This window comes from Nestor notabilis, unplaced genomic scaffold (assembly GCF_000696875.1).
Source record: "Nestor notabilis isolate BGI_N333 unplaced genomic scaffold, ASM69687v1 scaffold33427, whole genome shotgun sequence".
NCBI classification, from domain to species: domain Eukaryota; kingdom Metazoa; phylum Chordata; class Aves; order Psittaciformes; family Psittacidae; genus Nestor; species Nestor notabilis.
The window spans coordinates 1-24578 of record NW_009936574.1 but is presented as its reverse complement, the minus strand read 5'-3'; the positions used below and the strand labels follow the sequence as shown (position 1 = coordinate 24578).

The following is a 24578-nucleotide window of genomic DNA, read 5'->3' as shown; positions in this document are numbered from 1 at the left end:
TCATTTATGTAACATACTTGGGGGAGGGGAAAAGAAAAGTTCCTCTATATAATAAATCAGACAGTACAAGGCACACATCACACTTAAGAATCCAAAGTGATAAAACCAGCAGATGCCTTCATCTTCTTTGTTCGCTGGTGTAATTGTGCTATAGACACTGTAAAAATATGTAGATTTTTGTTTACATTACAGTCATTTGAAAATATTTCATGACTGTGCTATTTCTGGTAAAATATTTGTGCTACTTTACAGTACAGTATGATTTGAAGCTCTTAGAATGATCTTCTCAAATGTTCTCTACAAAGCTTCCAGGGAAAAGGCCAGTTTTTCCATTTCGTTGCAGAGTGCCTTTGAACCAGCCATCCTCACGTTTTTTGTGTACAAAAACAATGTCACCTTCCTTAAGTTCAAGTTCGGCTTCGCTCTGAGGAGGATAGGATACCACAACCCTGTACCTGTGTAATTAGAAAAACACACCTTCATTTAGGCTCTTTTAAACCAATGCTTTAAAAAATATTCCTGTAAAAGTTAAAACTTATGAAAACAGGAAACTGCCTAGAACTGTTTGCTGAGCATGTAACAAAAGTTGTACATCTTGAATAGAAAATACAAATAGAAACATAGTGAATTCAAGTAAAATGTATACATCTCCTATCAAGCTTTTTTCACTAAGATTCCTGTAAAAATCCAGGTAATATTTAAGTAACAGGAGAAAATTTAAGATGTATTTTTGAATATAAACTTCAGACTGTTCCAGACAGCGTGACTTAACAACAATCAAAGCATCCACAGCAGTAACTGGGGATAATATTACAACTGTATGTTTAAGATGATATTATCTCAGAGACGGCTCTTAAGGCACAGAACAACAAGAAGCAGGTAGCAAAACCTATTAATTTGCACTGCTGTTTTAAATTATTTTCATTTATCTTCGAAACTTTTCAGGCTAGAATACATTCCATCTGACCTGGGCACAGCTGTACTATATTAAAAATAAACATTTAAAAAGGTGGCCAACTCAACAATTTTTCTTAAGCACCTGATACAAAAAAGAACTTACTGTTCTCCTGGGCTTTCCACAGTTTTGAGCTCCCTCAACTCTGCAGTAATTTAGTACTTGTCATTAATTTTTAGCTTCCTGACTACATTGATATCCAATTCTTGTAATCTAATGTCTAAACCAAAGCACCTGGTGTTAAAGTGCTATTTTACTATATTTTTCAATGTTTAATGAGAAGAAACCCATCAGGCTTTACACCCTTAAATCTCATCTCCTTCTTTTGTTACTACAAGCCATCAAATTTTATGCCACATTTTACAAATTCCGTTTGCCCAAACTGAGGTGATCAGATCCAGACTCATCACACATTCTCACAACTGTCTATTCAGGTCACTCTAAACGATTATGGAAAACCTATTTTTCTATTTCCTAGCTCATCACCTACAACAAACTGCCAAAACTACCAATTTCATCCAGAGTAAAAAGCCTATGCTTCATCTTAAAATCTCAGTGCCAGGTCCCCAGAGAAAAATAACCACATTTACTAAGCATGACCTATGTTTTGGAAAAACATGTTCATTCCCACATGTTTGAATCTCCCAAAACTTTTCCTTGTTTATTGCCTTGTTCAGTACTTGCAAATGTTTGCAATGACTGAAGGTGAAATTTGCAGATCTTTCATGGCCACCTAGACTACCTAATCTAGAATATTTTACATGCACCTAAGCTGCACAGTGTGCGTTCCTTCTTTGTATTTTCTTATGGCATTTTTTGTTAATTTTCAAAATATTATCCTAATTTAATTTTAATCAGCTAGTGATAAAATATTAATATTATAAAAGTACTTTAGCTTCCCAGAAGCAGCCACAGTATTTGCCATCAGTTCTTTCCTGCCATTCTTAATGCGACTGCAGTGCTTTTGCCCTTTGTATGTGTGAATTACTTTTCTCAGGGGGAGGCGTGGTGGCCATGGCCTGTCTTCACCTTTACGCTTCTAATTTTTAATATTGGCATTGCTCACACTTTTCAGTAACATGAAAAAGATTCTATCTTCCACGTGTTCTTCCCTTTCTACATTGTTTCTGTTTCACTAGACACAAAATACTGCTTTCCTTCACAGCTATTTGTAGTTTATTTTTGCACGGTTATCTGTGGTTTTCTAATCACCAAGTAGATAAAAATATATTCTCATGCGCAGAAAATTTTAGATGAGGAACACACAGAAAGCTGGAATTACTATTGTTGCACAAGTTAAATTCATACTTATTATTCATCTTATTTGAGTTTCTTTTTCTTGCACTTTGAATTTTTACTTTTCAGCTCACCTGTGTGCTGGTGTTGCGCAGCTCTCTCCTTTCTGCTGAATAGGTGCCTTGACTCCTACAGATGATCAACACCCGTCTAGGGCAGCATTTAATTAACAGCACTAAAGCTGCCAGATGTGATAAGGCCTGCTGCCCTCTGGCCTGCTTACTGGAAGCAGATGTTACACCAGTCATTTTGTGGTAGATAAAATAACTTAGGGTCACTTTAATCACAGAACAAAATTACTGCTGTCCTTCACTGTAACTGGATAAAGGATTCATATTCTAGTTTAGGATATGCAGTGATGTGTATTTAGGTTCAACTTCAGGTCTTTAACACCGCTGCGGGGTGCCGGGAAGTTTGTTATTACAGTGCTGTATATTTACTGTAAAACTTAAGGCTTTAATCAGTGTTTCTCTCGAAAAGAGAAAGCTCATGAAAAAAAGGTTGAAATAGTCTTTTACTTCTTGTTATGGGAAAAAAAAAAACCCACAACCCTCAGATAACCAAATTACTGTGTATTCATAGCATAACATGGTATGAATGTAATTTCCTCCAGGAATTACAGGGAGTTTGGTCTATCGTTTTAGTGAAAAGACAGTGATCCTTAGCCTTGTCAGTGTACTGCATCAATACATGAAATCCCAGTGTCTGAAGATAACTTGTGTCTTGGTTGGAGAATCAGAAGAAATGACTGAACACTGTTGCAGTGTCTCAGGTGCAGGAATTCTCCAAACTGCTCCAAACTGGAAGCAAGGCTTAGCTGAAATTTCTGTTTGATTTCTCTGCTCCTTCTGTACAAGGAACATATAGAAGACCATGGACCACAATAAGCAACAACCTAGCTCACAGGAGAAGAGTGAATATTGGAATGGCAACTACAGAGAAGACCTGCAATAGTAAGATGAAAGGGAATGGATCATCTTCCCCTCCTTTAGTGAAATGGCCACTGGTATGAAGAATCCATCTGCAAAGCCATGTCCCAAAAAGCTTGTCTGCTATCAAACAAATCAAATGCCCAACCATATATTCTGTATGATTGGAAACATGCTCACAATTTTTAATTCCAATTTTCTGAAGAACATACAGCAATGACACATTCTAGGACAACTTACAATTCTAGTGAAAGAAGAAACAGCAGGATTAGAGTAAAAATTTGATACTGCATCTGAAAGGAAGCAAGGAGTTCCTGGAAAACTCCTTATCCAAACCAGGAACATTTTCAAGTACTTTCCAGAGTTGAGCCAGCTACTTTTGCTCCTAATTCATGTAGGATAATTAGCAGAAACTGACTCCTAAATCCTCCAGTCACCTTTGAAAATAAAACTTGAACACTAATAATTACATTGCAGAGCACTGTTTCTTTTTCCAACCACATTGTAGCCTGTGATTGCAATTGTGATACGTAAAAGCAGAATAACCTTAGCAGGAGATTTCTCTGTTCTTCATCTTTTTGTTGAGCTTATCCTTAGGAATATTTTCCTCTTCTTGAAACATCAGTATGTTTCTTATCTACCCCTTCTTCCAGACTAATGAAGATTAATCAATGCTTATAAATTACTTTGATGATACAATGTAAGTAGTAACTACTATTAAGCAACACATTTTAAGCAGTTTGGCCTAAGGAAATGGAAAAGTCACAAGAGCACATCAGCATGAAAAACATTAACCCTGCCTTGAAAAGGACAAAGGGAACCCAGGTGAAATTCTGTTCAAATACATGGACCAAAAAGTTACGATTCTGCATGATTACCAGAGCGAATGATCTTGTGGTAGCACTTTTCTGGTAGCAATTAGCAATTAAACAATAGTAAGGATACAGGGATATATTAAAAAGAGTGTTTGAGTGTACGTTATTACTAGGTCAATAAGTAAGCATTTTCTGTAGGTAATTCTGTAAGCATCATTTTCTCTAAGTAGTTCTGAGAAAAAAAAAAATCCATCACAGAAGTGAAAAGACTACTTTTTCTGAGAATGCAAACAGCTTTACACAAATATCCACTGGTCATGCCAGAATGAATTTAGTGTTATTTTCACATTCAAAGTATAAAACCATATTACTGTCCCAAACAGACTTATGATAATGTGAAAATAAATGATGTTATTCTTAAATAAAAGTCTGTCAGCTTTTATTTTCCATCTGTAAATCGACTTTGAAAATTCAGTGTAAAATAGAAATTTCCTGCAAGGAAATGCCATAGAAACAGTATCAACGTTTTTAAAAATATTAAAGGTATGACAAAAGTAAAATAAAAGACAAAGTAGAAACCTTATACACTGTTTGGCTTCTAATACACAGATATAGCTTAAAATCAATGGGCCTCTGGAAATACAATGGTATGCCCACACAGCATGAGTTAATAGTACCAGAACAAAGTCTACAATAGTCAGCATAAATCAGTTCAGTCCTGGAGCTGTTAACACTGCAACTCTACTGGGCTTTTTTCTGTATGCTACACAATCCTGTAGCTACTGCAAAAGAAATCCTATGACACTCTATATATTGCTTATCTACTACTAGGAATAATAAAAAGAGACAGCAGTTAGAAAACTGCCACTTCCTTCACAGTCTGTGAAATCTACTGAGGACTTGGACACTTGAAAATCATAGGTGGGCACAAAAGTGACAGAACTTTAAAGCAACTGCCTGGCAGTTTCAGAGTCCAGACAGCTATATGTTTTTCAGGCTCACTTGCCAGGACATGGAGGCTGCCTTAGTGCTTGCTATGTGGAGTGCACAGTAACAGGGCATTCAGGTAGTAGAAGCATTTTTGCAACATTGAAGAAATCGTGTATTAAGCCTACTCATAGATAAGGATCTTGTTCACCATATATTTAGGTTGGCAGTTATGCACTGCTAATAATCTTAAAGGACTAACCTGATATGCATAAATGCAAGAGTATAATGTGTGGATGTTGTAAATTTTATCTACCTCAGTTCTCATACCAAACCTCTGATCAGTGTATTTGAGTGTCTATTCATTCCAAAACCTCAAAGTAACACAAAAAGTAAATAAACATGAGCACTGGCTGATAAGTGTATATAAGGCGTTGTTATAAAAATAAGTTTCCTCTTGCTAGAAAATCTCAGCATTTTGCAACAGTTCTAACATACACGCGTCAGTGAGTGGATTTTTCCTTGGTTTACCTGAGTCTAGCTGTATAAGATAATTTACCTTTCACAGACAAGAGGCCTGGATTCACTCAGGACCGGACCCAGGGATGAGCAAGGCTGCCTAGGCGGTGGCGCTATAGGAATAGAGGAATCCAGGGAACTTGTTTTCCGATGTACTGTCTCCTGCGCCAGCCCAGAGACCTCACTGTCGGTGGGACAGGGTCCAACTTTGCTGTGACTGCCGGCTGATGGAAGCTCTGGCCCAACTGCACCTTGCAGGGCTAACTCTGCAGCTGCTTGCTCAGCCTCCAGCGTTGGTGATGCTGGAGGTGACAATCGGGGCTTGCGTTTAGTGGATGCTCCAGAAAGCAGTTTCAGTAAACCCTTTTTTTCTTTCTGTAAATCAAAAGTAGTGCCTCATTTTAGAACAAGTGTCTCCTGTGAAGAGCTGAACACTTCCTTCTGACAAGAGGACATTGTAATCAGAGAGGACTCAGTAAATTACAAGGACATATTTGAGAGTGTACAAATTAATAAAGATAATTGTTAAAATTCTAAAGAGAAAAACAGTGCGTCTTTTAGACCATAAACCAGCTAAGTCCTTTCGCTTTAGTTAAGACTTACATTAAAAGCCAAAGCCGCTGGCCTAAAAGTAAAACATTTTGCTAACATGGAAGTTTCTAGGAAGGCATGAAGAGTCATTTCAAACCAAGCACAGAGAAAAGTCGGCCCTGGAGGCTGCTGTTTAGGTAAGTGTCTTTTACTTATCCTCCCTCAGCAAAGGAAGACCTTCATGATTTAACAGAAATTTGCCACGAGGAGAATGTATTGTGCTTTGCTGCTCTGCTAGAGGGGAGAATTGTAAACATTCTTTTTGCTTGTCCAGACAGGAATCCCTGAAGACTATTACTTACCCTGAAGAGAATTATTTAAGTAGTTTTTGTGTTTCTTGTCTTTTTTTTTTTTTTTTTTAAGGGGTGTGGCAGTGATCTTCTTACCAGCCCTTTGACTGAGTGAATTTAGTGCTTATGAGAGGTGCCAGATTGTAAGCCCTGGAGACAAAAATAAGCTGTTTAACCACAGAAAGAGAAAACCATGAGCAATGTGAGATTTTTATTATATCTTGGGATGCAGTGGGATTGGTGAACTGTGAATGAAAAATCATCAGTCCTTCTTACAAGTCTCCAGTAACTTAAAGCTGTATTAGCTAAGACTGCTGTCTAGCAAATGGGAAAGAAAAAGAGAAGCTCAAAGAGTATGTTAGCATCTCTAACCCTAAACTGTAGAACATACTGTCAAACACATAGAACATCCCTTCCAACCCAAACCATGCTATGATTCCAGAAGTCCTGTCTAAGGGCACCTCAGTCTGATTTCAGTGCCTACGACTAAAGTAATTTTAAGACAAAGTTCTAGGTACATCCACTCAACAATAATCAACAAAAATAATTAAAAAGTGGATGAAATTAGCATACAGCGTATGATTAAACCCTTCAAAAACTTCATTAAGAAAGCATGTGGCTGAAGAGTAATAAGGTAAAGCCTAAAACATTTGATATGTAAAAAAAAGTTGTCAAAAGGAGAAAAAAAAAAATCTAACTACACCACAACTGTATAACAAAACCAGTTATAAAGTCGAAGGAATGTTTCTGCCTACAATATACTATAATCACATGGCTGTTGGTCAGTGAGAATAAGTTTAGACACAGAGGAAAATATTTCAAATAGGAGGACAGAAAGCAGAATCACTACATTTAGAAAAGACAAAGAGTTCTGTGCGTTTTTTCCTTTGTACAATAAGCACTGCTTGTACACATACATGTGTTTTTCACAGTCTCTCAGGGTGTCTGCTTAACCAGGAAAGTAACCTAAAAAAATAATGACTTCTACTGTATATTAGGTTTATTTTGTTAGACTGGTTTTTTTGTATATTCCCACAAGTTCATAGGGTTTTTGTCTGTGTGGGTTATTTTGTTGTTGGGGTTTTGTTTTAATTATAGGCTTATTAGTTTACAGATACTTCCTGATAACATATGCTAAACATACAACTTTCTAAAGTATTTAGGAAACTGACTGTAGATAAAGAAAAACAAAATATTTGAAATTCCAACAGTGAATCTACTAGTTCTTCTGAACTTTATCCATTTACCTTTTGTTTCTCCTGCTTAAGGCATGAACCTGCTACCCTATTTTAACCCTTCTCCAAGGTCTGCTCCATATTTTATCCACCCTAAGTTATTCTTGTGTGGCCAAGAATATATTTGCCCATGGCTGCAGTCACAAAATGGCTGCCTGAGCTTCAGACTCAGTCTAAGAAATATTACAGTGCTGCTGTTCAATAAAAAAATATAAGAGAAAAAAAGGATCTCTTGAAAGTTTGCATGATAAAAATGGTAGAATTCAAGGGAATTATTTTATTCTCTACCCACCTTGCCATCCTTGTCTGCTTTACTGACAGCAGCATTTCCACCAGCTGCTAGAGCACTCTCTGGAGATGCAGGAGCTCCAGCGTGAGTGTTCACAGTTCTTCCACTAACATCTCCCTCCAAAGATGAAGCAGCAATGTTGGGAGAATTCAAAGAACCTGCTGCACATGCCAGTGGGATGGTTGAGCGGTGCACATTCACAGCTGTGACATAAGCAGCACTATTTGCTGGGGGCTGGAGCTGCTGGGAGGCAACAGAGTGGTGGGGAATGATCACAGCTGCAGGAATAAGGCATGTTGGACTCTGTGCTTGTATGGGTGTGACTGCTGCTGTAGGTCTTTCTTGGCTGTGTGCAGCAACTACAACAAAAGAATAAAATGTGACAGGTCATCTTTTCACAAGACACACAGAGAGGTATAGTTACTGAGTTATAGCTAACCAGTCATAAGAAGCTTCCTTCCCATCTTCCTAACTCCCATTTATATTACTATGACATCTTACACTGCATCAAATTCGTCTCACCAGAATGAAGTAGCATATGCTACCCTACTTGCACCAGTATGCACAGAAGAATAACAGCACTGCAACTACTGTAGAGAAGTCCAAGCTGCTAAGTAAAATGCTTTACATACAGAGAGATGCAAAGTGAAGATTATGCTTTAGTTTGTAAGAGCTAGCTAAATACAGCCTGGAACTTGTTTGTTCCTTTTAATATGCTGTGTAGTTGTCAGGGCACATAAAACAAAGTAGGAAGAAACACTCCTTATAGAAGCTACTAAAAATATAATTGGATTGTTTTCCCTAAATTATTCACAAAATCCACAACAGATTTAGTGGGTCTTTCAAACAATAAGTACAGTGGCAATTAGTGCTATGAGTGGTTTCTCTGAAAACGTAAGCTCTTGTCTCTTGGGATGTTTAAATATAGAAGTGAATTTACTCATACCCCTGTGAAATAAAAGGAACATTCACACTGGAAGTTGCAGAACAGCACAGGGTTGAATATACCAACATGGGCTGCAGCCTAGCTGCAAAGCATAGAGCTCTGCATTAACTAATTTATCCTTCTCAAGAAACAACACTGCTATTATAATTACATTGTCAACCATATATGCTTTTGGATCATTTCAACAGCATACCTCTGCAGCACTGGGTAGTATGAAGTGCAAACAACTGAATAATATGAGGCAAAATGCAGCATCCCAGGGCTGAACAGTCTCTTTCCTTCAAATACTCTGAAACACAGTATCTAACAAGGGGACATCTCTCTAGCTTGATGCACGTAAATCTCAAACATATCAATTCACTCTGATTTTTCAGATACTGCTTAGAGTTTCAGGTTTGTTATAAGTGATATCCTGGAATCAAGCCTCAGGCACGTGATCTCTTCAGTTTGCCATCTACAAATTCCCCTGGTAATTTGTTTAGATTGCATCAACCATGTATAAGAGAAGACTGACAAAGTTCACAAGTTTGATATAACAATCCTGCATTATTATACCCAGTTAAAATCTCCATGATAAGAAACACAAATTCTTTCTTAAAAAGAAAGCACCACTAAATGCTATCTCCATTTTTTGATACACAACCTCTTCCCCTGTAGCAGACCCTTCCTAACTCTGAGTAACTTGAACATTTTCAAAGTTCCTTTCAATCAAAGGATGCAAACCCCCTCAGCAAGGGTGATGTAAGGCAATGTCTCACTAAGATCATTTGAAGAAGGGTTCTTGAAGTCCTGAGCTAAACTGAAATTGAAGAACAGCCCTGCAAATACGCAGCATTGATCTATGAAGCTTCATCAAGAGACTAACACTTAGCAAAGGTACCAGGGAAAGCTCAAGATGATCACATTTCAGATGCTGATGACAAAGTTCTCTAACATTTGAACATAAAGCAGCTGTTACTGCTTCAGTTCTCACGCTCTTGTAAGGGACAGATCTGTATTTGTGACTGAATTGTGTATCTTCAGATCACAATCCTATGTTAAGTTCTCTGTGAAGAGAGTGCAGCCCATCTGAATTTTCCATTTGGACCTGAAAAGTTGGGAAGCATGTTGTTGTGTTTTCCAGCTGAATGGAACTGTAAGATCTTATCTGTCTTCACAGCAGTGCAGAGATGCGGGGACAGAAAGGCTTCCGGAGCCTACAGGAGCTTTCTCCTTTGTGCTGTCACTTTGCAAGCTTCTAGGCAGCTCAAAAGAATTTAGAGTAGAAATCACCTATGCCTGAGAGGCAGGAAAGCACAGATGCTTTGCTTAGTTTCTCTTACCAGCTGCCAATACCACCTGGTTATTGTTTTTTAAAGGTAAAGAATAAAGTTTTTACAGAGGACTATCACATCTGTTCCAGCCTAAGATCACACTGGAGGAAGATGGCACCAACTAAGGAAATAAAATATCTATGTACATATCCTACCTCCTCCAAAAGGAAATCTGGTGCTGACATCTGAACACGGACAGTGTTTTAGGAGATGCATGACTCTGAAGATGGTGGGTTAATTCATGGATCTCAAGACCATAAATAAATCACCATTAAGAGGATAACAGTACCATTTGCAACTTCTGCTTTCTCTTCCACTCTGCCAGTAAGAGCCTTGTGATGAAAAAACCCTTTGTCTCAACAATAGATCTTAGGCGCCAAATTTAAGGCTGAAAGAGGGAATACTGGGATAGTTTGAAATGAAGGTTTGGGTTGGGTTTTTTTCCCTTTTCTTTTGAGGCCCTAGGAGTAACTGGAACAGATTAGACTCCATTTGTGTGGTATTTTCCTAGCCTGGCAAATCCACAGAGGAGTGCCTGGATTTGGTAAACAAAAACTCTTGAAAGCACCACTATCAATCTTTTGGATCTGGGATTTAAACAACAAGAAGGCATGTTTCACTGTGATGTGGCCTGCCCCAAGACAGTAAAGGCAGAGTTATACCTGTCAGACATACAGAATTTTATGACAAATCACATGGATCTTGAAGTCAGTATAGCCTTACTGTTTCAGAGTCAAAGCGAAAGAGGCTGCAGTCAAGGTTAGAGAACAAACTGGAATACCTAAGAACTAACCCTGAGCCACAGACCTGAAAAAGAAGGAGGAATGAATGCTAAAGGTCTTCAAGGACGCTAGGAGATAATTTAAAAGTGAATGCTAAATTAGAGCAATCTGTAGCTGTTATGCAGTTAGCACAAAAAAAAAAGCTATGACTCAAATGTTCTTATCACTTTCATTACTATCTGAATTGTGTATGAGTGGGAAAGCTCAAAGAATGTCCCCATCCCAGATACTAATGAAGTAACAAAAATTCCATCTAAAATACTTGCATATAATTTCCCAACAGTAGGAGTACATATCTACACACAGTTGCTTAGAGGAGAATAATTAAAGATTCAACAATTCAGAGAGAAATATTGCCATTTCAGAAAGCACTCAACTCTAAAAATAACATAAAAATACTTTCAGAAAGCCCAGCAGATATTTATGCATAATCTGACTTGCCCAGACAGACCCTACAGTTTGCTACCAAACATAAAAAGCTTTATTTTATTTCTTGATTGATTTTTACCTGTTCTAACTGCGTTGCGAGCCTGGTTGACTGTCATTTGTCCTGTCACATGCATGAGGACCTTGGCTTGAGGACTAGTTTGGATATGTGCTGCAGAAACCACAGCTGTGGGTACTGTGCTGGAGTTCACTGCCACACCATTCCCCTGGAGCTTCTGTGATGCCCCACCAGCAGTGGAAGGGCTGACCATAGTTACCACTCGTCCCGTCTGGCCAGCAGTAGACATGGGAACTTTTGTTTGTGATGTACTTGTCACTGTCCTGCCAAAATTAAAAGCAAAATGCTAAATCACATCTGAAAAATGAGCTAGCTACTAAAACCTGCAGCTCTTCTATTATCCAATTTTAGCATTAAATACAATAACAGAATCATTTTGGAGCTGAAACTAGATAAGCTATTTAGATACTTATATAAAAATAAACCTTGTAACTGGAGCCACATAATTTCCTGGAAAAACACCAATCTTGCTTGTATGCATGGAAGTTCCCTTGAACCAACCATCTTGACAGCGTTCAAACACTAAGAACATTTCTCCCTTCCTCAGTTCCAGTTCATCATCTTTTCGAGGAGTGTAAGGATATATAGCAATATACCTGAAAGACAGGAAAGTAGATGCAATTGATAAATCTAAAACAATTGAAAACATCACTTTCTGGCAGAGGGAGTTCAGAGATGAGAAGGCATGGCAAAAAGGTTATGTGTTAGTAGATCCGTCATACTGTTACAATATTAAAACAGAAGTTACGGCAATATTAAGGGAAACAGTGACCATTAAGAATAGCCTAACTGCACTTCAGTGTAATGAACAATACTTCTAATAAGACTATCCATTTTCTTAATTAACTTAGTGAACTTAATTAAATAGGTGTTTATCAACTACAGATCCCAGTGTATCGCACTTCTCTCTCCCTCCACCTGCTTCTAGTATCTTTTACATTTTGTGACATGACAACATCTTTTTTTTGCGGAGGGGTGGGGAGAACTGAGAAGTTCTGTTAGTTAGGAGTGAAAAATCAGTATCAGAACTACTTTTCAGATTGCAAAATTGGAATCTCCCTGTGCAACTGTGTGCCTAAAAGAAAGATGTTACTAGAACTTGAAGTCTATGGGTAAGGCAGCTAGCTTTACAAGTAACTTTACAAGTTACTCACTTGTAAAGTTCCTTTCTTTTGTTTACTTCCAAGTAACATTAATGCATAACACAGTGCATCTGAAACCATAGTGAGAGTTCAGAAATATTTCTCATTTTTACTTGTTAAAAAGACATTCTTAGAGACAAAAAAAAAAAACCAACAGTAAAAATAAAACTGAAGATCCTACGGTTGATGCTGGAATATTCTTAGGGAAATCTTCAAATAAGATTGCACAGTTTCCAATTGTCACATTAAAACTGATACTGTTTCAACGACCCCAGTGCTTTATTTTCTGCCACACTCTGAATGTAAGACAACTTTTAAACCATTTATATAAAAATGTTTATATAATTACAGACCTAGGGGAAATAGCATTCTAATAAATCACATTTTCTCAAAAAGAATATACTTTTCTCAGGAGGCAGCCAATTAGGGTAGACAGATGCAATATCCCCTTTTTTGAAAAGGGATCCACAATTACTTTCAATGCTAGTCTTTTCCACTCCCCGTGTAACCCTAAGGGTATAAAAGCAGCTTTACAAAACATCCTTTCATCAGAATTGGCTCTTGTGCGCTGTAATGGCAGCATTTACTGTATGCTTCTTTTTGCATTTTAGTTTTGTTCCTTGTTGTCCACCCAGGAAACTGTGCCTTTAAAGCATTTTTGCAGATAATGCAGTATAGGTACCTGGTAAAGCAAGTCCAAAATAGGCTCTAAAGGCAACATATGACACACTGGCAACAAAAGGCTTCACTGGTACATGATACAGGGGTGATCCACAAAGCCACATAGTGAAGCTCTATGGGAAAGGAACTGAGGTGCTTTAATTGGTGTTCATTAACTTCCCTGTTGGTTAAATCATTCCAAATTTCATTAGTATCTTGATTAAGAGCAACCCTTTGAAGATGAAGGATGGGAATAAATGAGATGGGAGCTTGATTAAGTACAACTAAACACAATAATCCATAAGAAGCAGTGTTAGAATGCTTGACACCAAAGAAACAGCCCAAATCCAGATGCACCTGCTATACAAGAAGGGTGCTCTTTTGGAGTGGGAGAAAACCTGGCGGGAAAATAAAATAAAGACACAGAACAAAAGCAGTCCCTGCATTATTCAAACATGTCCTATTTAGATGGTGCAGCCACTCCTGAATTTTACTTTTTCTTTTATGGTTCTAATTCTCCAAGCTCCAACAAAAAAGTTTCCAAGAGAAAAGATGTTGTCAGCAGCACATGTTAATATACAAAATATTTTCACCCAGACGGATGACACCCATTTGCTTGTATTATGAGTGTGAAGACATAATGCTAACTAGCAGCTTTTTGCCTTCATTCCCAACTGCAACCCACTAATTAAGTGAACTATAGAATTACAAGTCAAATTTCAATTGCAACTTATACAAGCAGTCTGATAATGACATGCTAATATAACAGTCTAAATGAAATACAGTACTTTCTGTGTTTTGGCCAAGTTATGCCATTCGAGAATAGCTTGTTCATACCATATATAACAGAAAACCTTGAGTAAATTCACTCCAATATTTGCCACTTGCGAGTTACAGAGTCTTCATTGCTAACGCAAGGATTCATTCATCTTCTGCATGATAAATACTTCGTATTTTTGAAGTGAGTCCTTTCTATACACAGCAACAGCTGATTAAATTTATCTAAGACATAAATAACTCTCAGTATGAAGGCCGTTTGGGGATATCACCTATATGTATATTTTGTTGCTCTTGTTCCGAATGTATGCTCGGCTTTCTGGGAAATCTAGCAGAACACAGCCAGCTGGCATGATACGAGTATGTGTAAAGTTACTGATCATGTTCCATTTTTCTGACTGGCAAAAAGTTTCAATTTTACTTACACATTTGGACGAGTTTGTGGCCGTAAATGTGCCATTTGGTCAGTTGATCCTGATGTAGGCCTTTGTATTACACCTGCAGACTGAGGTCCAGAAGAAGCCGATGCAATGATTGCAGCAGACAAGAGAGGTGGTGGCGGAAGTGGGGGATTCATATTCTGATTTTAGGAGAACAAAAAAATAGACACAGATGATCAATATTGTTTGATGAGTTGTATCAGCTGGAAAAAAAAAAGAACAAAAAGGCACATGATATTCTAAGGAAACGGGGGAGGAACAGCCAAGTTCAGTATTCTTTTACCTACTGGTATGATACAACTGGAGAGTTCGGTTTCTCTGTATTTCTCCTTTCCCAGCTTAAAAATCTTGAAGTCTTGGCAGCTAATTAAGCAAACGACGAGCAATTTCTCAGCACAGGAAAAACTGAAAGCATTGTTTCTAATTATAACATGTTTAGGATAGGAGTCCACAAAAATTGAGAAGCCTTCCAGGAGGCAGATTTTGCATCTTAACTGCTGACTATACTTCAAAACATGATTGTTTTTGTAACCTGAAGCTGAAACATAATATACAATTCAGCAGCAGTGCACCCAAAACCACCCTTCTAGGGGAAATTTTCCTTTGATGTATGGGTTACAAAAGCCAGCACAATACAAGACCACAGTCACTGAGCTATTGTTACCGCTTTCTCCTATTCTTCCAGTTTAAAGAGTTAGCTTTTGAAATTCAGTATTATCAAGATTGGTAATCTTTAACAAACACCCCAGTAAAAAGGCGCAGTTCTTTTACAGGCAGATCATAATGGGGGTCCTGCCTACAGATTTCTATGCCTTTTGAGAATCAATGGAGCAATTGTTACCTTCTACTCTGTAAAGCCTCAGACAATTCTTTAGGACCTTGTGTACTGACACTCCTGGGAAAAGTCTCTCACAAAAGGAGAACTTTTCCTTCCCCCCTTCCCAAAATAATTATTTGTGTTACAACACACGCAAAGAGAGTAATGAAAAACCTCCAACATTTGAAAATGTAAAACCTAATTAATTTCAAACATGACCTTCAACTGAACACAATCCTTCAATACTGAAACAAAACTCTAAGCCACACCACTTCAGGTTTAGAAAACACCTAACAAAAATATAAATTACCAAAATGTCCTGAACTATTGCCTGGCTTTTCCAGTACATCAGCATATAAATGCACAGTGTTACATTATCAGTTTGGAAATTACGTAATTGAAAGTAATTTTAATTCCCCTCAGACACCCTATTTCTAAAGGTGTCTTCTTTCATTCTTGTTTTTCCATGCAAAAACCTAGAGGGAAAATAAGTTTTAGGTGTACACTAAGCTATTATTACCTCTCTACATTTGGGTTAACTGTTAACTAGTCTTACTCTGTCAAGACACAGTGAAGAGCTGCATGACTAAAAGCTTTCAAATCTAGAGAAAACTGATTAACTCTTCTAGTTTTTCAGTCAAAATTCTCACACTTAGTTGTGATATAAATTGCATGGTATACCATGAAATATTCCTATTTTTCTTTAAAGCTTTTTTCTGATTGTACATTAACAATTTCTTAAGACCAAATAGACCTCCTGTATCCCACACAAAGCAGACATGATCTGCGGGAGAGCTTTGATACACAGTTCAGTTATTCACAAGAATGGCAATTGCATTTCCTTCACATTCTAGATCCCCATCCATAAAACAATCTTTCTAAAATACCTTGATACTTCATAGCGCAACACCAGCTTTTCTCGTTCAGTTGTTTTACAGCAGAAGTTACTTCCCCCTCCCAGTCAGCTTCAAAAATGTCTTCGTTAAACCCAATCTGAACAAGAGCATCTAACTTCTATGCAACCCATCTACAGAATATAGATTAAAGTCTTTTTTTAATCATCTAGATTCCTTTATAGATGGTAGAAGCTGTAAACCCGCATTAGGAGATGATTAGCTGAAAATCTGTAAAATTAAACCTATTTTTTGCACAATATCAAGGTTGTCACGATTCTGCACTTCCTGCATCTCTAAAGATATAAATGCTGGGTGTTGTATTTTATTCATTTGAACACACAATACACATTGAATTTTTAGCTGCGGCAAAGGCACCTTCCCAGCTCTAGTTTATTCTGCTTTATTCAGTTTCTGCTGCCCTCTCCATGTCTATTACTATGGTAATGAAACCTGCAGTGAGCCACAGCCCAATTAAACTCCTAACGACTTGGCAAGCATTTAGAAATCTAAATAAACTACCGGATAGGCTTTAGAGGACTAACGCTCTTCAGCTTGCACTGCTACAACTTGATAAATAGGTCCAAATGCTCTAGCCAAGTTTTCAAGAGTTTTTCTGGCATGCAACCATTTTTCTAGCTATTGAGAAACATACCTACCTCCAGAGCACAAGCTAGTTTTGATGGTTCCCATATTCAACACTGTGAAAGAATATACGTAAACCGCACATGATTCGATAAGATATGCTTATCAAAACAATTAAGAGCATTTTATTTTAGGTAGTGAAGGGGGGAAATCAGAAGTTTCTGCAACTACTTTTCAGATAGGTGTACTTTCAAGCATATAAAACAGCAAGGAAGTGCTAATATATTTTTTAATTGGATGATGAAATGTAATGTAATGATGATGAAACGTAATGTAATTCAATACTTTATGTAAAACTTCAAACAGTATCTAGACTCATCTTCTAGAAACACATACATATTATTAAGTTTAAACATAACTGCGTTGCATTCCCACTGAAGATCAATAATCAGCTCATCCAAAACACAATAAAAGGCACAGCAGTGGGAACAAAAAACATTCAGTAACTGTCTTCACTCCCACAAGGTCTAGGAAAAAATGTATGACTTGCAAAATCCCCTGAGGGCTAACAAATTAAGGCTCATGTTTAACAAAATTCCCAAACTATAAATATATGTTATCAAGAACAGGGCTCTCTTACAAAACCCCGTAGTTTCTTTCAGCTGCTTTCTCTTCCCAACAAAAGTTGATCTGAATTTTTGTTGGTTAAAACTCAGACAGTTCTTCTATAAACATCCTCCTGACTGACTTACAATATTGAATCATCTGGAACTACATGAGAGAATGCTAAATGTCATCAGTATACTATAACCCTCAGCTTGTACCTCATTAATAATAATTCAGACTACCTTATATGCTTTAACATAGAGGGGTAATTTTTTCTGTGTGTGTGGGCAAGAGAACAGGACCAGAAAAAACAGATATTTTTATATTTCTCAAACCTTCAGCACGGAAGTGAGTGTAAACCATCCAAATACAGACCACCTATTTCTGCTAGATAATTGCACATACCAAGACACCATTTCAAAGTCAACATATTCAACCTGCAGAAGTAGCAATATGGATATCTAGGTCAACTGCAGTCCGAAATACTTTTATGTTCTCAAGAGACTGTAAAGGCAGAATGAAAGGAAGGTTAAGTTATCTGCTGTTGCTACATTTTGTTTTCCTTTTGCTGCTTTTGAATGTAACTATCTCTGCTGCAGTATATTTTGTCTCAGTTTTCCCATATCATGGTTCAAATCACATACTTGCTTTAAAAGTTTTTTCAACTAGATCTCCTCTATAACTACCTTATAAATTACATCCAAGAATTTCCTCCCAAATAAATGAGCCTTACATAATTATACATGCATATTTTCACCCAACAACTATTGAACTTGACATCTGCTATTTATATTTTATAAAGAACTTCAAATAGACATCTACAAGGTTCGAAAATGCCAGTGGCCAAGAAGAGCAGACCAATTAATACCCCCTTAAAGGGCAAAGTTGTGGTTTGAAGTCCCAGAGAAAAGTGTAAGTGATCATACCACAGTCAAAAGCCTCAGCTGTGAGAAGTTTGTCTTGGTTCATAGCTTCTTTAATTTCAAAGAATCAAACCTCAAAACACAAAACAAGAATTAATGCTGCTGGCTAAAGAACTAGGCTAAAGAACTGCTGCTGTGAAAGAAAACTTCAAATTATCACAGGTTTTCTGAGTGCAAATTAAAATTTGCTTAAATGATACACGCAGCAGATAGTGTATATGGTGACTTGACAGAAACACTCTTATTCTTAGGTCTTATTTGTGTCAATTTTGGCTACAAATGTGTAGATTACTTCATAAAACTTTTGGTACCAAATAACATCTATAAAATATTATTATGGACTAAATAGTTAAGAAAACTGGCATTTTTTGAACCACCATAGTATTTCCCAAAATAACGTAAAACTAAAATGCGATCCTATGCATGTACACAGACAAATGACTCACAGGCTCCTTTAGGAATTAATCTCAACTGTCTTAAACTTGCTACCCAACAAGACAGCTCAAAATATTTCCTCTTAACAATAAAAGAAGCCATCTTTCTTACAGAAGATAAGAGAAGAAACCGGCTCTCCTTTGCTTCTAAATTCAGGACACATATATGTAGCAAAGCTGCATAAATTCAGGACTACTATAAAGGAATATATCCTTTTCTTCTACAGTGATGGGGAATCATGATCATCCTCTCAATTTTCTTCTTTCTCTCTTAATCTTAGTTTGGCAAAGAAGTAAAAGAACTTGTGTAAATGGCTTGCTCTCAATGAATAATCAATTATTACTTTAAATAGTGTTATAAGTACCAAAACGATCGGCAGGAATAAGATCCAATTAAATCATCTTCATGCTAAAGAGAAACCCTCTCTGTTCCAATCCAACTCCCTTGTCATTTACTTAGCATTCAGCAATGAAGTAAAAGCCAAAAGTGAGAAGCTTAGAGAATTGCAGGAATTTATACTTACAGAAGCAAAAACTATAAAAGCAAAAGGATTCAAGCCAACCACTTATCATACAATCACAATTGCTCCATGGCTTAAAATTAATGCTCAGAATGTCAAGAAGGGTATTTCCAGAAGGGGAACATCTAGAAACAAGAACATCACTTCCTCTCTTGACCTGTCAGAACCATTTTGCACATTTCTAAAATTAAAACAAGAGTTTATGAAGCAAGAGGAAAGGAGACTTAAAAGACACACTTCACAGGCTGTGACTATAAACTGCATCATTTAATATCATCTACAGTAAAAGTACACAAGAACGACCTGACTCTAGCCTGAGCTGCCAGCTTGTATTTTAGTCATGCTGAAACAAGAAGAAACAGAACATTATGTACAGAAGGTTATTGACTTTTAAAGAGGGTGGCAGAGAATAATTCAGATTCTCAATGGGAATTATATGGCTAATTGGAAACATAACCGGGAACATGGTTATCACGAAAGGAAAGCAGCACTCCAGGATACAGGACAATCATGTGGCAGGAGTTTCACTCCATGGTGCTTTTAGCACTGTAATTTAATTCCTGTGGGGACCAATGGTGAGATCGCTTTTGAACAAACTTATGCAATTAAAACACCCGAGGTGGTTTAATGACTTTGCACTGGCACCAAAATAAAGTATTTTTCCATGTTGGCATTAAAGAAAGAACTACTGATTCTTGATAACAAAAGTGTTTGTTACTAAGGGGGAAAAAAAAAAAAAGGCAACTTCTGTCAGAACTTCTGAAATGATGCTTTGAATCCTGCCTTCCCCATCATCTCCAAAATGTATCTCAGTCACAAATTAAATCAATTGTTCAATGACTGCAGCATATATGTTAGCTAGACTTGTACTCTGCTTAACAGCACAAAAGATACCAAAACTGATTTTGTTTGCTCAGTTCTCACAGGTATCTTCTGAAGGACAGGATGAAAGAAGTATAGAAGATTACATGGATTAGCATATAACCAGCTCATTGTTTCTAGTTGTAGATGTGCACCTCATATCCCAATTAAAAAAAAACAACCTTGAAGGTCCTTCCTGATGGACACCAAGTTGAACATGAGCCAACAATGTGCTTTTGTGGCAAAAAGGGGTAATGGTATCCTGGGCGTCATTAGAAGGAGTCTTGCCAGGAGGTCAAAGGAGATCAAACCTTCCCCTTTCCTCAGCACTGATGAGGCCAAACCTGTATTACTGTGTCCAGTTCTGGGCTCACCAGTACAAGAGACACAGACATACTGGAGAGCCCAGTGAAGGGCCACCATCAAGGGACTAGAGCATCTGTCTTATGAGGAAAGCCTGAGAGAGCTGGGACTGTTCAGCCTAGAAAAAGCTCACGGGGATCTCATCAGTGTATATAAGTACCTAAAGGGAAGAGACAAAGATGATGGAGCCATGCTCTTTTCAGTGGTGCTCAGTGAAAAACAAACTGAAACACAGGAGATTCAGTTTGAAAATCAGTAAACAGTTTCTCACTGTAAGAATGACTGACCACTGGCACAGGTTGCCCAGAGAGGTTCCATCCGTGGAGATACTCAAAAGCTGTTTGGATACCATCCAGGGCAACTGGTTCTAGGTGGCCTTGCTTGAGCAGACTAGATGACCTCCAGTCTCTTCCTGCTCGGTGTCATTAAAAATTAATCTAAATATAAGGAGATTATTAATTGGTTCCCTTAATTTGTTCCATAGCATATGTTTAACAGCAGGACTGTACAGATGATCCACACAGTGAAGGAGTTGTTAACAATGAAATGACACTGAATTGCTACAGCACAACCCGTGTTACTCAGTAAGGCAGGGCAAAAGCATACTGTCTGTATAATCGTCAATAATAAGGTCATCTGTCTGAAGAACAAGGAATGTGAAATAACATTTACTTGGATGAGAGCAATTAGTACATCACTAATGACAATGAAAATTTGTGGGATCATGGTGGATATTTGGCTGAACATAAACTTTTGCTACACTCAGGCCAAATGCATGGATGCAAATTCTCAAGATCTAAACATCGCACTAACAAGATAAAAGTAAAAGGGTTATACTATCAATATTTCATCACTGAAAAAGATCGTGCAGTACTGTACCCAGTTCTGGAATGCACTTACCATGCTAGAAGAAAGAACTAGAGATAATTCAGAAAAACATAGCATCATAATTTTAAGGACTGAAAAAGATAACTTAGAGTCCCAAAGAAGGCTGTCAAAATGTAACCTCTCAGCTGCAACCAAGCCACACCTAAGCATTTACTTAAACAACAAAAAGTTGATAACAGAAGACAGACAATTCTGCCTTTGATTTTGCAGACAAATGTGTAAAATGATCCAAGTGACGAAAGCTGGAAACAAAACCAACCACATTTAGCAGCAAAGCTATTCATTATGTTTTACTTGCTTTAAAGACTGCAAGGATAATTAGACACCTAAAAAAGATCGAGTCTTGGAGGTTTTTGTTTGGTTGCTTATTGTGTTGCAGGTTTGGGGGGGGAAAGGGGGCTGTGGTTTTTTGGAGGCTTTTTGTTATTGTGTTTGGTTTGGGTATTTTTAAAGTGGAGATTTATTACTAAACTATGTGTCCTCCCTCTTCCCCCACTCCCAATGTTAGCGGCACATTTTTTGGACTCAAAACAAGAACTGAATTTCAAGAATTCCTATGATTAAAATAAAGGCTCATGAAGTTCCCTTGAAGAGCTCTGAAAACTGGTATCCACAATCTTTACTGCAGTTAAGCTCAGGCTCTGATAAGTGCAGTATGATTTAGGGCATCCCAGAGCTTCCCTACCACAAGTAAGGCCAAATAAGGAATTCCAGTTGTTTTTAAAATGAAATCCTGCGCTTTTTGAAGGCAATGTTATTTTCTTTGTCCAAAGGAAACAGCATTGCATTGTATTCCTTCCTTTAAAAGATGGCCATTTGCAACAGTTTTTCATATTGATCTCCAAGAACCTAAGATGTGTTCTTCATCTGCCACAGGCGTACACACAACTAAAGTCATCCTAATGAGGAGAAAGCAGAGTTCTGAAACTTATTTCAGGGAATATTGGTAATATTAAGTAAGACAAATATCTGGCAGCTGTAGTCTCAATTGATGTATTTTTGCAAGATCTTGCATGTTTCCCCTAATTTCTCCCCAGCATATCTTCTTTCCTACTCATGCTGAAGAGAAACACTGTTCTGGAAGAAAGTGTGCTTCTTGTGTTTACTACAGGAAAATGACAGAGGAAAACTGGAGAAATGGATATGCATGACAGGACAAACATTATAGTATCAATAATGCTTTTGCTGTAGTTCAATTTATACCATTGTCTGTCAGATAAAGAATCATCATAAAACCATTTCAAATCAATGGATCAGAGCGCAAGACAAGAAAAAGACCATACAGACCAAAGATGAGTGGGAAGGCTGTTTTCTTGAGCAGTACTTACACCAAGAGCAGCTTGGTAAGTAACTTCTGAAGGGAAGGTAAATGAAGGCCCTGTTGTGACTGGGCTGCTAGGGGGTGGAGTCACAATTAGCCCCGTAGTACCGATATGAACCTGTTAAAAAAAACCCAGCAGGGTCAGTTCTGAGTAGTTCAATAAGAGCTGGTTTTGACACATGGTCAAAACCATCAGTACTCATCTGTAACTTTAGAACTAATTTTTTGGTATTCATAAAAACAATATCGGATTGCACTGCTCACTTTTTTTTCTCCTGATGTTTCAGAAACTTTGGAGATACACTGAGTTAGCCATGGGAACCATACTTTTACCAATGTCGGTTTTCTTTTTTTGCCATAAAAGGCTGCCACATAACAAAGACATCCCAAATAAAACATCTTTACTAGCTCATGTAAAATGACACCAACACTTCAAAGTCTGCATTACTATCTCTTCTCCCAAAATGTAATCTCTGTGTGAAACAGACAAATTATTCATGAACTACTGCAGTTTGTAACTAAAAGCTTCAAGGAGATTAACAATACATAAAGCCAGATAAATATTTCTACTTATCACAATCAGATTAATACTGTACATTTCTGGAATTTATGCAATTTTCAAGTTGAATTTACCTTTTACTTGCATTTCTTTATTAATATCTAGTATTATACTAAATTTAGGGAAAAAAAATAAAGAAATTAAATCACTCCAGTTTCTAGTTTCCACAGCTTAATAAAAATCTTCGTGGCACTTATGAAATTACCAACTGTGAAAAAAATTACAAGACCAAAAATACTTGCTATTATTGTATAAGAAGCATTATAAAACATTTGCCTTCAACGCTTTCATGCTGGAAGATAAACTTTTTGAAAGTGTATGTTAACGTTAATTACATACAAGTAATAATTTGAAGAAGTCTGATGAGAGCAGAAACCTTTATAGTTATTAACAAGACATGCACACAATTTATGTTTGATTTCATGTAAATTACCTGAGAAGGGGCACTACAGGAAAGTCCTGTCAGCTCACTTATGCGGGCTGCTGCGGTTGGGTTGCTGGAGCTGATGAGGACAGGCGGACTAATTTCCATTGAGTGGCGATTCTGAGAAGACTGTGAAGACTTGTTGGACATAGTGAGGGAGGTAAAAGAGTGCCGTTTTTTGGTGTTTTTCTTGGTATCGGTGTGCTTTTGGGTTGAACTGTTGTGGGCTGCCCCAGAGGTACCTTCTCCAGAGTCAACAGCAGAACCTGAGGGCTTATCCAACTCTATCAGCTGTTTGGCTGCTGTGTTAAACTACAAAAGATAGCCACACATTAGCATTTTTTTATTTATAAAAACCACCTGAGTATAACAAAAAAAATCTGTTTTCTTTTTATTCATATAGAATTTAAACCACGCAACTGAAAACTGCGACATACTGCCCTACTCTACAAATCAGTCATTACTAAATTACATTTTTCACAAACCGTTTATTTCCACAAAGTATTTTTTGTATTTTAGAGCTACCAGAAATAATAATGTCAGAACTCTCATTTATTCATGAGCTGAAGTAGCACCAGCATGCTGAACAAATTAACTAATATTAATATATACCACTAAATACAAATACTGTTACTTGGATAAGTGTAGCCAATTATGAAGAAGGGAAAAATCTTCTGTGAAGAACATCAGGACAAAATAATGAAATTAGCTACCATAGAAATACTATTTCTATTCTTCAATGTATTATTTCATGTATTTATTTTATCGCTTTTTCCACAAGTCTTAAAATATCTACTATGTTTATGAAGAGTTTTAAAGTAGCATTTTACCCCATCATAACTTTACTAGAGAAGTCATCATTAATCATGGTATCATCAACACTGATTTAAATGCAGCTTCCACAAATGACAACAACTTATACCCTGAACACTTTCCTATCTTTGAAGTATATGTGTGTGTGTGTATATATAT

General features: G+C 37.3%; 1 protein-coding gene across 1 annotated transcript; it reads right to left on the bottom strand.

Moving 5' to 3' along the window:
- Nucleotides 1-35: 35 nt before the first annotated feature.
- SH3RF1 (SH3 domain containing ring finger 1) lies at nucleotides 36-24521 on the bottom strand (the record flags this gene model as incomplete). The annotated part of the gene is made up of 9 exons (XM_010018409.1): nucleotides 36-455; nucleotides 5482-5816; nucleotides 7850-8205; nucleotides 11396-11655; nucleotides 11818-11988; nucleotides 14397-14551; nucleotides 22631-22741; nucleotides 23616-23918; nucleotides 24504-24521. Coding segments are annotated over 9 exons (1878 nt in total), but the record flags the coding sequence as incomplete, so codon positions are not given.
- Between the last annotated feature and the right edge of the window lie 57 nt (nucleotides 24522-24578).